The 14737-nt window shown below is 44.9% G+C and overlaps 1 protein-coding gene and 1 long non-coding RNA gene across 2 annotated transcripts in view; one reads left to right on the forward strand and one right to left on the reverse strand.

The window, feature by feature from the left end:
• The window catches only part of ZNF804A (zinc finger protein 804A), a 190484-nt gene extending 185070 nt beyond the window's left edge, over positions 1 to 5414 (reverse strand). The window contains exon 1 of the mRNA XM_077916270.1: positions 4736 to 5414. Within this exon, the coding sequence (XP_077772396.1) occupies positions 4736 to 4846 (111 nt within the window). The 5' untranslated portion in view covers positions 4847 to 5414. The remainder of the gene's footprint in view (positions 1 to 4735) is intronic.
• A 19-nt stretch (positions 5415 to 5433) lies between these two features.
• LOC114606146 (uncharacterized) lies at positions 5434 to 13240 on the forward strand. The gene is made up of 2 exons (XR_003708783.2): positions 5434 to 5641; positions 12674 to 13240. It is a non-coding gene; the product is annotated as an uncharacterized LOC114606146 (long non-coding RNA).
• Positions 13241 to 14737: the final 1497 nt, after the last annotated feature.

A 14737-nucleotide genomic window follows, 5' to 3' on the forward strand; every position in this document is an offset into this window, starting at 1 on the left:
TGACACGGAAAGCTGTCTGTGGACAAACACTGGCTCCCTCTGCCTGAAGCGAGATACATACACAGCATAGTTGCCTTTGACTGGACTTAACTGGGGTCCTTTACCTTTATCTACTTGGAAATAGGTCCTGTTGAGCTTCATTGTACTTATTTCCAGGGAAACATTCACAGGACCTCAATTTTCACTACATAATTTTAATTACACCATACAGCGACACACAGCATCAAAGCTTGAGTTCATTTCCGTGCTCCTTCTGAACATTTGTTTCAATTACACTCATTTACCGCAGAGGCAAGGAACCTGTGGCCCTCCACTTAGTGGTGAACTACAACTCCCATCATTCCTGACCACTACCTATACTGGCAAAGGCTGATGGGAGTTGGAGTCCAACAAATATATGGAGGACCACAAATTTCCATCCTGGGCTTATAGCATCTTCTCCAACCTTTACATTCACTACAATGTTCACTCGTGGTTTTCTTGATCCATAGCCATTTTCCAGTCTCACAGCTCTTGTGGTCTCCTTCCCTGTCCCCCAACTTCTTTGTTCTTCAGTTTCCTTTTGCATCCTCGTCACGGCAAAACATTTCCCCCCGTCTCATAGTAGAAATGAAAATAATGTGATCATGGGCATAGCATAGCCAGGGTTTATGTTAGCAGGGAGCAGAACCTCAGTTATTTTTATTGATTTACTTGACCATGAATGTGAGGGTGCTGGGGTGTCACACTTTCCTACTACGGAACCGATATGAATGGAGGCTCTCCATTTCCTCTAATTAAGACCATGTAGCTGCACTTTCACAATCATCTCTTTCAACTCACTCACAAACAGCGAAGCAAGCGAAGAAAAGACCTAAGGCACCATCACCTCTTCCACCCCCAACTAGAAATCTGGGAAAGAGCAATAAATCCTCAGATTTGTGCTTCTTTGCTCACCAGATCAGGAGTGGGATTAACATCTACTGTCCTCATTCTTAAGACCACAACCACACAGCAAAGTTAGTTCAGAGGAGAAAGAGACGAGAGCACAAGAGAGGGGGATAAACTGCTCAGCAGTGGCCCCTCTTGGCCAATGGAGAAATTGCACAAATGCAATAAAATAAACTCCTCTGAAAGCTGAAATAACCAGGGTCCTTTCATTACATCTAAAATCATAAATTGCTCATTTAACCAGTCTTATGGGTTTTTCTATATCTGACGTTCCCTGGGAATGTATGCACTTCCTTGCCAACAAAACAACATGGGTCTCCTGCACTAAAGTTGATTGATGTCACAAAACGGTTTTGGCAGAAGTTCATTTTGGCTTCAGTCATGTGTGTGCATATATATATATATATATATATATATATATATATTCATTTCACACACAAACACACACACACAGAGAGAGAGAGAGAGAGAGAGAGAGAGAGAGAGAGAGAGATGCACACAATTTTTTTGTGGAATGATACATCTACATCTCTTCAGGACAAAGTCAATTGTCAATCAAAGACTTAATAAACAGCACTGAAGTTATTCCATGAACTCTGAAGAAGTGGTTGCTTTTCACCACACTCTACAACTAGCAAAGACCGTTGACAACAGCTGGATTTGGGGTGTGACGCCAGATCACAATGGACTTGCTACTTTGGGGACAACTGAATTGTATATATTTCACCATAGATTACAACTTTTAGTTCAGTAGTTACATTAACCTGGGGGCACTGCTTAATCTATTAAAAGTTTTAAATACTAATAAATCAGGAAACCCTTTTAAAATAAAAATTCTGACAAAAAAACTGTGGGTGGTAAGCACTAACTTAGATGATGCCTTCTTGCATGGAACACATCTTCTAAGGTGGTGCCTGCTTGGACAGTGATGGGGAAGCTGCAGCCCTCCAGATATTATAAGGCTCCAATTCCCATCAGCTCCAGCCCACATGGTCAATGCTAAAGGAATACAAGAGTTGTAGTCCAGGAACACCTGGATAGCAACACGTTCTCCCCTTCCCATCCAAAAACAAAAATGAATAGCTTTTTCCATTTGTCCTAATATGTAAAATCATGCAACTTAATTTCATTCTTTAACAAAGTTAACCGCACTGTCTTCAGTTGGGTGCCAGCTCTACTTCTTTTCCCTCCTGTCCATTATGCTTTTAATTTGGTTCCTTTTTCATGCATAATGCCCCTTTCTATTATGTATCAAGAAGAGAAAGTCAAGATTGCAGACTATGTATTTTTTACTTACGAAAAACCCCATATCTCCCTTGAAAGATTTTCCCACTTTAAATTGCATTTAAGAAGTACATTTACATCCTGGTTGACTGGGTCTGTGAAATAATTTTGCATTCGCTTCCAAAAAGAAATGAATTTCATTTTTGAGAGCATTAGGTTGTATTATAAGAAGATTTTCCTTATATTACCTTTCAGGAAGTCTTCTGTATCACTTTCATTAAATTAACTTTTTTTTATAAAAAACAAAACAAAAACTCTCCCCAAATACAGAAACTGAATTAGATTTGCAGCAAGGGCCAATTTTGCCACATGCCAAAATAACTTCAAGGCAAAACAAATTATGTCAGTACTCAGGGATTGGTGACATTTAGGACTTTTCTACATTAGAATGTGGTACGTAAGAAAATATCTTAAGATTTGCTCCCAATCATGCCGAATAATAAGCAGATAATTGAACTTTCAGATGTATTAGTGGTACATGACAAAATGCATTTGATATATATATATTTTGGAATGTGATCAACATGACATTTCAAAGTGCCACTTGTCACCAAACAGAACTTTACAGAAGTGCATCAACTTGAGCTGCAATCCTCCACAAGGTGTAACATTGACTTTGTTGCAGGCATCTGAAATATTGCAGCAAATCTTCCCTTGCCACTGGTAACAAATTTACCTATAGATATTTGAGATAGGAACCCATTTCACCTGCTTGGAAGTACATTCCATTGACAATATGGGCACTTGCTTCCAAGGAATTGTATTTAGGATCACAGTTGTTAAAGACACAGAGAAAATTCTGTATACACAAACCAATCATAGCAATGAAAGCTCAGGCTAGTGAAGAATGAAGGTAATAAGATTTTGACACAGTTTAACCAACATGGATAGAAATGCTTGTGGGCTGCTTGCTAATTTCATCAATGAATCATTCTTGCCTTATTGCTCTTTAAAGAGAACAGCACCCTACTTGGCATAATTCATACCATCTTCCATTATTATTTCATAGGAATCTCTGTGTATGTAAAATCTCTGTATGGCATTTTGTTTGTGTGTCCCTGCTTGATGAAACATGAATGAATTTAACAAGGTGTTTCCTGCAATAAACCATAGAAGAGAGCACCAACATTTCCCAAACCAGTGTCATTTTCTATTTAGTGTAATTTATTTTAGGACTTGCCTCAAACTTTGTTCAGTCACTATATTTACAGAGAAATCACAAGGTAACCATCTTTAGCAAGCATAGGAAGCAACTCTTCCACACAAGGGACATGTGCTGAATTCCTACTGCATTGTTGCTATAGAAAAGTTTCAATAAGCACTAGTGAGAAAACAGCGTTCCTCTCTCCAAAGCTGGATCCAGTACTATAGAACTTTTTCAGGGATCTCTTGCACATGGTGACAGGTCCACAGTGGGTAGCCTTCCTGCATCTCATTTGTCATATGAAGAAGCTGAACTTCTTCAGAAAACAATTCCTTCCAGCGTCAACAATTTCAAACACAGACACAACAAATGTGATCACTCTCAAGTCAAACCAAGCATGTGTCCGTCAACAGATTTAACAGAAGAGTTGCCAGCCAAACACCCCAGCTAATGTAATTTGGCTGGCAACCTGAATATACCAATGTATCATTGAGGTAGGTGTACCTTTAGTGCATTCTCAACTCAAGCCACCCCATGGGCAGTTAGTCAGCATCAACATTATGTGCATACTACTATCCTCAAAGGAGCTTACTCCTGAGTGAGAGGGTATAGGAGCGCCTTCTTAAGCACTTTGAAGTCAAATGAGAACAGGTGTGCAAGATTGTAATCCTAGATACACTATCTGGGAGTAAGGTACATTGAAAGCAGTGGGGCCAACTTCAGAGTAGACATGCATAGGATTGTACTATAAGTTGATTTACATCCCCTTCTTATCAACGGGGGTGTGTGTGTGTGCTATGAGCTACTATCGTTCTTCAACAACCTCCTAATGAAAAACTCAATAGTTTGAGCCTTTCTCTTCACTTTCTGAAGACCCTCACACCCTCTTTCGTATTAAACAAAGCTGAACCAGAGCTAGACATAAGAGGGATTCCACTTCCTCCTCTGGAGTCGTAACCTCTACCAGATAACTGCACAGCTTGTTTTAAACACTCTGCCCTCCAAGAGAAGAAGGACTCGAACTAACCACTGCTTCGACCAATAAGCAAGAGCATCTGTGCCCCTTCCACTGGGGGGTTACGGTAAACCAGATCCCATCACATAACGAACACGTTGGAGAGCCCTGTCCAGGAAGACCCAAAAGTAAACCGACAAGAAAGCAGAGGAGACTGAACACAAGGTAATCGTTTTCCCCCATCCTTTAGCAAATAGATCTCCACCAAACCGCCAGGGAACCTTCCCTGGAGCGCGCCGCTCGGAGCTGTCCAGGACGCTGCGGTGCTGAACCCAGAGTTAACCCAAGCAAGGCATCAACAGATAATGGAGCGAGCGAGGAAGAGGAGAGGGGGCGGGCGGGTGGAGAGGAAGGCTCCTTACCAGAGTTTTGTTGCCGTTCTTGCTGAGAGGACCTCGGAAAACTCCCTTGATGTTGCGAAAGTGCCCATTGCTGAGGTGCGCGGAGCTGATGACAATGTAATAACACTCCATGGGGCAGCCGCCTCGTGGGCTGCTGCCGCCGCCGCTGCTTCCATGCACCCCGAGGGTGCCCGATCAGCCGGGAAGCAAGGCGCCGGGCGTGTGTGTGCGCGCGCGCGTGTATGTATGTGCGTGCGCGTGTAGGGTGGCGGTGCGAGGAAGCGGCGATGGGGTGGCGGCGGGAGTGGGTGGGGAAACCCGGGGGGAAGCGAGCCCCGAGCACACACAAGGCGCGCGCACCAGAGGCATGCACACCGCGCTCCCTCCGGCTGCTCGCTCCAGCTCAGGCGGTGGAAGTAGCGGCAGCCCGGCTCTGCCTTTCCGCAGGGTGGGGAAGAAAGAGCGAGACGGACAGAGACCCAGCAAGCAGGCGAGCTTAGCAATGGCCGGAGCCAGCAGGCATTGACCACGGTCTTTCCCCCCCCCCCCTTCCCCTTAGAGCTGCTGCTGGAGGAGGAGGAGAGAGAGGAGGAGCAGCCTTAGCATCTCTCTGGCTTTGTCGAAGGAGTCTGAGCTGCTGCCTCGCACAGGCATGGTGCTATTATAGCGCGCAGCCTTGCCGCTCCGCTGCACTGAGCCAATGGCAGGGAGCCACTAGCCGGGGAGCTGTCAGAGGAGTGCATCTGTCACACGCCGCCTTCTCTCCTCCTCCTCCTCCCCCCCCACTCTCCTCCTCAGTTTCCCCCCTCCCCACCCTCACTCTTGGCTCAAGCCCTCCACAGAAGAGGGCAATAACGGACAGAGGAGGAGGAGAAGCGAAGAGGGCGCCCCCGCTCCCCACATCAGCTTCTTGCTGCCGTCGCCCAGGTAAAATATAAGAGAAGGAAGAGAGGGGAGCGGGAGATTTTTTTTTTATTCTTTATTTTATTTAGGTAGGCGAGCGAGTGTCCCTGACTGGCTGGTCGAGGGAAGCCCTTCCATCAGCTGCAGCGAATCCCCTTTCCCTAAGATGTGACATTCGCAGCTGCTTCTCTCGCTTAGTTGTGTGTGTGGGGGGGGGGGGTCGTTCCCGACAAGATCGTTCTGGAGCAGGATCGACGCCTGCTCTCGGGGGTCAAGGCTGTGGTGGGATCCTGTGGAGGTGGGGGAAGACGGGGCAGCCGCTTCCTCGCTGCTTACAAGCGACTCTCTGCTATGCGCGCCGGCTCGGTGGAGCCTCCTCCACCAGGGAGTGTATATCCGAGACCAAACGCTGCTCCTCTCTCTCTGCCTTGTTTGCGGGCTTCCTACTTGCGCTTTGTTGGGATACAGGAAGCAGAGCTAGGGGGACTCCTTGCTGTGGGCCTCCTCCCCTGTAGTAGTTGTCCCCCACCCCACCCCCGTACCTGTCATTGCCTGCCTGCCTGCCTGCCTGCAGATCCCAAGCGAGAAGCAGCTGGACTGCCCCGCAGGACCGGGATTTTCAATGTCAGGGGTTGCAACCTTTGGAATCTCGGGGTGTGCATGGGAGAGCAAGAAGCAGGAAAATAAATGTTGCCTTCTGGACGCAGGCTTTTCCTTTCCACCACTGGGGAAACTGCACACGGAGGCGGTGGGGAAGAATCAAAGGCTTCCAAGGCTTTCCCAGCCTCAGCGCCTCTCCCCTTTCAGGAACAGACCGCGGGACTTGGAGAGAGCCGGCAGCTTTGCCTCTCTTTTGTAGACTCCCACCTCCCACCTCAAGATTTGATGCCACCGTGGCCACGCCCCCTCCTCTCTCTCTCTCTCTCTCCTCGAGCAAGTTAACCCTTGAAGGGCGGCCCCGCAGCAGATCAATACTTCTTCCCGCTGTGCCCGGGTTTTCGGGGGGGGGGAGGGGCGTGCTGCCCTTCCTTGCGAGCACTTCATCTGTCTTTTGGCGCTCCGGTAGCGCGTGCTTTATTGGGTATAAACGGGTCTCATTAGCAGGCACTTAAAGGGATCAATAGCCAGCCAGCGGAAAGCCTGGGGACCATTCCTCCTGCAATGGATTTACAGAGACTTTTATTTCTTCCTCTAACCCGAAGATGGCTTAATTGGTGAAAAAGCAGATTGAGGCGCACGCTCTGCCGGGGGTGCCGCTTAAGACGCAGGCCGAGTGGAGAGGCTTGCTGGGGGCCGCATGCAATTTCTTTTCGGATCTGAACAGGTGCAGAGCAGCACGGCAAGAGTTAAACGGATCTGTGGCAATAAGAGAGAAAGCGGCTCTTGGAGCTATTAATATAATGGACTTCCAAAAGCCATACCGGGTTTCAAATACTTATCAATTAAGTTGTTGATTTTAAATTTTATCATACTTATTACTCTATTATGCCTGACTCCCAGAGGCTGATGTGGCTTCAGGCCACCCCAAAAATATTTCAAGGAGCCAAAGGCCTCCCCCCAAAAAGTTGATGGACATTGCCATTCAAATAGTGTGTGTGCACTTTGTCATGTGATCGAATATGCAGGGTGGGGTTTACCTGCCCCTCTAGTTTATTCAAGTTGGTACCCCTGTCTGTAGTCATTCTGAGAACATCTGACATTATGATTCTAAGAAGCTGAATACCACCCACCACCCCATCTTGGCTAGTCAGGTTTTTTAATTGGCATCCACACATCGTTTTCTTCCAGAATGAGTGGCAACTGGGTTCCTGTTGTTTTTCTGTATTCCACACACAGTCTAGGTGTGCTGCATATTTTGTGCCCCTGTAAAGCGCTTTTTGAGAAACTACGTTTCCCCTCAGTGTGTCCATTTGAAAACAGATACAGGTAATCCCAGAAATGGAGATGTCTCCACAGCTGCCCAAGGACGGTGGCATGTACAAAGGTGGCAACCATCACTTCTTTCTTCATTCACCTGGGGCATGTGCAGGAAAGAAAAGGTGTGGATAACTAACCAAGGGAAGAGTTTTCAAATATCAGTATCAGTAGCCACACCCACCCTTGGAATTGAAGGATCTAGAATCAATCTAGCGGCACAGTGTTACTCAAACTTAGGTCTCCAGCTGTTTTTGGACTACAACTCTAATCATCCCTAGCTAGCAGAACCAGTGGTCAGGGATGGTGGGAATTGTAGTCCAAAACCAACTGGTGTCCAAGTTTGAACAACAGTGTAAGCAGCATGTTGAGGATGAGTGTGAACAATCCTGGGTTGAGAAAAACTACAACTTGTTCCTTAGACTACCAGGCTTCAGATAAACAGATCATGATGGCACACAAGTGGGTTGTGAAGCACAATCATAGAAACGTAGGAATTGTTTAAATAAAATTAATCAATAAAATAGACCTGGAAGGGACTATAAACGGTTCTCTCATTTACCCCCCTGCCAATACATCTAAGTCATGTTTACTCTGAAGGAAGTCCCGCTGTCTTCAGTGGGGCCTTCTCTCCAGTAAGAGAGTTTAAGGTTGCAGCTCTAAGATGGATCCTTCCAGAAACTTTACTTTCCTGGAAGTAAACTGCACCAAACACAAATACTTCCCAGTAAATATGCATATGGTTGAGCTGTATGATAAGGAGAAAGGCAAGACAGCAAGTAGGGCACAGTTTGAGAAATAGACAGACAGTTGAAAGAATCACCCAAGCCATTTTATAGAACTTCCGTAAGCAGATTTAAAAAGATATAATTATGGTATATTAAAAAGTGGAAGCTTTGTTGAAGGGTTAGGGTTTGAGGTGGATCTTCCTGGTTTGTAAAAAAACAACCTGACCCCTTCCTCCTAAGAGGTTCACGTTACAGCAGACATAGGGGAAAGTGTCCCTAAAGATGATGTTGGACACTTAGACCCATAATCCTTGGCCATTGGCCATGCTGGTTCAGGAGGAAGAGGAGGAGGAGGAGGAGGAGGAGGAGGAGGAGGAGGAGGAGGAGGAGGAGGAGAAGAAGAAGAAGAAGAAGAAGAAGAAGAAGAAGAAGAAGAAGAAGAAGAAGAAGAAGAAGTTGAAGTTTTTATCCCACCCTTCTCCCAAAGGAGCCCAGGGTGGCAAACACTGAAGTGATAAAATAATAGGATTTTTTTTAATGGACATATTTAAAACATTAAATATCTTCCGGGGTGTTGGATCCTACCTGCATTTGGAGGGCCACAGGTTCCTCCTCCCCCCTACATTAGAGGCTAAGCTACGGAATGAGCAAAAAGCTCATCAGCTTGCAAGAAGAGTCTTAGGCAATGATTCTTGTCAAACAAATGCTCTGAAGCTAATGGGGGAAAGAGAGTGTATATCAGAATGCAGGAATTTAGCTCATTATGGATAATGACTGCCAGGAGGGATCTTCCTGGCAATATCTCTAGAGCTACATTTCTTTGCTATCCACTTGGGGGAGTCTGGGGATCTTCTAAATAAGGTCCATGTTTACAAAACTTAGGCTTAAGGCAGAAGTGGTGCTGGGTATTTTGAATACATTACCCTGGCTGCTTCTCCCCGCTCTGCCCCACATGCACACACATTAGAAAGGAAAGAGAGAGAAAATGGGGGGGGGGGGACTTCTGGCACTGTGAAGATAGATATCTTGTGTTCCTGTAATGGCTGTCTCAGAGGTCATTAACAATAGAGGCCACAGGGCAGAAGGTGGTAGAGCCAGATGGAGGAAGCCCTCTGATCAAAGCTGAACATTTTAAAATTGCACTCATTTCAGTGGGGCTGACCCCTAGGTAAGTGTGTAAACTGCAGTCTAAAATGCTGGACGAGTCTGGAAGTGAGTTCTGTTGAAGCTCACTGGGTCTGACCTCTAAGTAAATATGCTTGATATGATACTGTAAGTTTTCCAATTCACATCCTGTAAGAGTCAGCTGGAAAATGAAGTCATAATAACAGCAGCAGCAGCAACAACAATATTTGTAGCAGTTACAATATGAACTGTGCTTCTAGAAACAATGCCTGGAAGGTGAGGAATTCTATAGCATTTAAGGGCTTGCTGAAGATAAGACCTTGTAACTGGGAGGCAATAACGTTGTAAGTCAGAGACCGAAACTGGAATCAAACAATGTATGAATCCCTATCATTCCATTCTACTCGGTGTAGAAAGGAATGATAGGAGCTTTTGTTGTTAGACTGTGACTCCCACTAGTCCCAATCACCATGGATGATGATCAGGATGGTGAAGAGTTGGAAGGGGTCCTGTGGATCCTCTAGTCCAACCCTGTGCAATGCAGGAATATGCAACTGTCCCATACAGGGATTGAACCTGCAGCCTTGGCATTATCAGCACAGCACTCTAACCCACTGAGCAATATCTTGTTCCTCGACAGTGCCTGTCGTATCTCAACAAGAATACTATTCCACAGAACAGGGGCAACCACACTAAAAGCCCATCTCCTGTGTTACTGCGCCTGGAGGTCTACAGGTTCCCCATTCCAGATGCTAGACCAGAGAATACAGATTCGGGAACATTTTGACAGCATGAGCTCCCCCACTCTGCTTTTTCCCTAAGCAGGTGGAATGAAATGAAATCCCAAGGCTTAATTTGGGGGGAAAGAAAGAAGCAGTATATCACCGAAAAAAATGCCTTCCAGCCTGCACTTGCTTCTAGCAGCAAAAGATGATGATTGTATCATTTTACATTCTGAAATAAGAACAGCACTTCTAGAAAATGCTGATGGATGTCACTTTCCTGTCAGAATTTGCTATCTTTACCATTTGTATCCTTGATACAGGAGGCAGCGATTTACGATAGGTGCCTTCCACTTATTGGAATGTGCTATCTTCCCCAGCTCCCATCTTGAAGCGGGGAAAGTATTTTGACAGGTGCCACTCACTCACCTATCCGAATCTGCAAACTGTTGCACCTGGGATGTAAGCCACAAAGGCAGCAAATTGGGAAGGGCAAGACACTTGTCAGAATTTGCTCCTTGTGGTTACAGAAGCCCAAGTTTCGACTTGCAGAGTGTGACACAGATATGGAAGCACCAAAATGAAATCAGCAAGCTTATTAAGCAAACTCTGGGCGTGGAGGCCTTCCAATCTCCACCAATATTTGAGAGAATTAATAACAGCCCTCTTAGGGTCCCACCCTCTGACATCCCCATCTTCTACTGTGTATTAGAACATGGCAGTAAAGTTTCTCCTTGATATGAACATTTAAGTAGCATGTGCTTTTTGGTGAGATAAAATGCCCATGGCAACCTTTAAAAAACATTGATTCACTTACAGACAAGATCTGTAGCGTACCTGTACAGGGCCTAGTTTAGTGGAGGTAACTGTCCACTAAGGCACAGCAGATTTATCACTGATGTTTTAAGCCTGTATACTATTTATACCCCTTTAGACTGTGGGTGGGAGGCTACTTAATCAAACTCTTCCTCACACAATCATTTCCCTTAATTTTTTTTTAAGCATTCCCCCTCCCCCAATGAAGTGGCATTCAGTCATATAATACCACATTCATGGTGCAGAGCACACAGGTTTACCGCCTCAAAGCTAACTGGGCCTCATGTATTTACTCCACTTACATTCCACCCTTTTTTCCACAGAACTTAGTGACAACTATAGGTCTTCCTGCTGTTTTGTCCTAACACCTCCATGAAGCAGGTTAGGTCGAATGCATAAAAAAAGGTAAAGAACCCCTGGACAGTTAAGTCCAGTCAAAGACGACTATGGGGTTGTGATGCTCATCTCGCTTTTCAGGCCGAGGGAGCCGGCGTTTGTCTACAGGCTGTTTTCCGGGTCATGTGGCCAGCATGACTAAACTGCTTCTGGTGCAACGGAACACCATGACAGAGACTAGAGCGCACGGAAACGCCATTTACCTTCCCGCCGGAGTGGTACCTATTTATCTACTTACACTGGCATGCTTTTGAACTCCTAGGCTGGCAGGAACTAGGACAGAGCAATGGGAGCTCACCCTGTCACGAGGATTCAAACCGCTGACCTTCCGAATCTGCAAACCCTAGAGGCTCAGTGGTTTAGACCACAGTGCCACCCGTGTCCCTGTGCTGAATGCACAGGCCTCTACTGAAGCCCTTCCACTAAGCATGTATTGGTAGTAATTCTGACTGCATTGTGGTGAGGTACCCCTGGTCCCAGAATAATGCTATGTGCCTCTCTCTGAAATGAGTGGTGCTTAAAAGTGCTGAACATTTGGCTGGATTTGCAAGCTTCACTCCATATTTTTTATGCCCATCTAACATGGGTTATTTCGACAATCCAAATCATGATGATATCTTGGGCTGTTTCACACCGCTGCTGACTGTCTGACCCAAGAGCTATATTTATCAGCAACAGTTTCAGCAATAGCTTGCTTTTGTGTTTCCTCCCCATTTCCCATCACATTCAGAATTTGATTAGGTGGACCAAGGTGCTGGTGTCAGCTGACAGTGCAGCATGTTAGACTCCAAAGACAAACTTGAAGTGCTCTATCAGGCAAATCAACACAGCTGGAACTAGTTTATAGAGACGACAAAGTATTAACAGAGGGAAATGGCTCGGGAAATAAGATACACTGGGATGGCTCTGATTTCAGTAGTCCCAAGAAGTTTTCAGTGGTGTAAGTAGGGGGTTAATCTTCATGCCAGTACAGTCATCTCAATCCTCCTTCTACACACACACACACACACACACACAGAGAGAGAGAGAGAGAGAGAGAGAGAGAGAGAGAGGAGAGATGCTTTAAAAAGAAGAGTCAGGAGCACCTGTCACAGGTGCTTGGATTCCAGTCAGGAAAGAGAAAAATAAAGACACATGCAACCTCCCCAGAATGTTGTGAATTCAATAATGTGCTAGCATACCAAAAACCTTTAACGAAAAGCAAAGCACAATAACATACGCTCAATTCTCACCTGGTAATAGATCACAGTTCACCCAAGTCTACACCACTGGCTGATCCTTTCATTATAGTTCCTTTGGAAAAATCCCTCTGGCTTTGCCGTGTTTTGATGTATGGATCTGCTTTCTTTTCTCAGATACAATGGACAAACATTGAAGTCCAGTTGAGAATGAACAAGGAGCTTGAGTGATTCCCCTGGCTTCTCCTCTCTTTCTCACACCTCTATGGAAGAATGCTTTATTTCCTCAAACCATCATTACTGGCTTGCGGTAACCACAGGTGGGCTTTTTCACTGGTGGCAACAGTGTTGTAGAATGCCCTCCCTGTTGAAAGGTGATAGGCTCTAGCTGTATGGATATTCCAGCAACTCCTGAAGACACAGCTGTCTAGGCAAGCATTCCATTGAACTTGAACTTCCTGACTGAATTGCTTGCATTGCTCTTTTAACTGCTTTTATTTTTATTCTTTTTAATCGCCTTGTTGCATGGTAAATTCTAATTATATATTTTTTAAAAGTTTTGATGGAATTGTTTCAATCATGTATTTTAATTAAGTATGGATTTATAATTGATTTTATACTTGTAAACCACTTACAGATTATTTTGCCATATATGTGGCAAAGGAATTTGTTGATATCTGGGAGCTGATTCAACTTAGACCTGCCTTTTAATTCCCACAGTCATTATACCTCTCACTTTCTGCATTGCTTTATTTTACTTTGTTCGGGAATGACAAAATTTTTACTTTTGTGGAACAGCACACACAATGCATTCCATCTTGTCCTCTTCAGCAAAAGGAAGCTCATTGTTTCCAGTAGAAGATAAAGCACTGGCATTAAGTTGTTATTTTTGTCCTACATGAATAATTTTATTGTACGAGCAACCCTATAGGGGCTCCCATTATAAGGTAGAATCCACTTTCCCAGAGAAGCTAATAGAGAAGCTCCTGTTGATTTTAATGGCCCCAGGTTGTAATGATGGCAACCATTACAGCCAATCCTAAAATAGATTTATTTTTCCACCTAACCTCTTGCTAAATGTTGCCCCTACTGTGAAATCTGAAATGTCACCACAGTGACACACTTTTATTCTTGCCAGAAAATGGTCTTCACTTGACATTAGAAGAACTGGTCAAGGATCCTGGAGAGGTTGACACTTGCCCTCTGGAAGTTCTGAGAAATGGAATGGGTGGCCGAGTTATTTCTTAAGAATAGATTCACTCGTCTTTTTTGATGTGCACTTAGCTGCAAAATTTGAAAGTATTTCCTAGAATCCCCTCCCACCTGCACGTTACAGCATAGCAACAGTGGCCTACAGCCAGATAAAGTTAGCTTTTTGCTTAAGTCCTATCAGAAACAAAGGTGCCAAGTTGTCTGGGGCCCACCATACCAAATGCCCATCTCCAGGCATGTATTATGGCCTGCCAGGTAGCTTCAGTCACCACTGACTAATGTCATCACTGACATTATGTCATCAACTATTTGGGAGGTGGATTTCTTCCTCCCTTCCAAATTATTGGTTAGCAGGATTCCCGCTTATTTTACAGGGCTATGTAACTAACTAACACAGTTAGTTCTGAGCCAAAATATGTTGTTTCCAGGAAGTTCTGAGATCTGCTGTCTTTTTTATAAAGGAACACTTTGGTGATCTAGAATCAGGTGTTCTCTATACCGGTACAAAATAATTATAGGCACAGTTCAGGGCCTAAGTATATCAGGGCTTGCTCTAAGTGTTGAGTGATTTCTACGGTGGAATTTCAAGTCACAACCCCATTGTTCCTGCTGAAAGGACACAAGGTCACAATTTTTCTGAAGCCAGTGGATGGATGCATGATTGCACATGAAGGCCACATTGGGTTCTTTGACAGACAAAAAAGAGATAATGCAAGTCAACCTCAGGTGTACAGTCATCAGCTACAGTAAAATCAAGGGGTGAACATGCATGTGTGAATCAGTTTCATCAAGCACATCCTATACGTACACACCATTTGAGCCCCTTTCACATTTTATATGCATAGGGCTTTCAGATGTGACCAGTGGAGAAGAGTTGGGTCTCTGGCCTCCCCTGTAATGTCATGTTCCCTGCCAGTGTTTTGGGTTGCTGTTGCTGTGAGCTCCTCCATAAGTAGGCTAAGGTTGTATATATTCATAAACTAACCTTAAATAAACATAGCCTCCATTGTGCCTAGTTTTCCAAACATA

This window comes from Podarcis muralis, chromosome 1, assembly GCF_964188315.1.
Source record: "Podarcis muralis chromosome 1, rPodMur119.hap1.1, whole genome shotgun sequence".
NCBI classification, from domain to species: Eukaryota; Metazoa; Chordata; class Lepidosauria; order Squamata; family Lacertidae; genus Podarcis; species Podarcis muralis.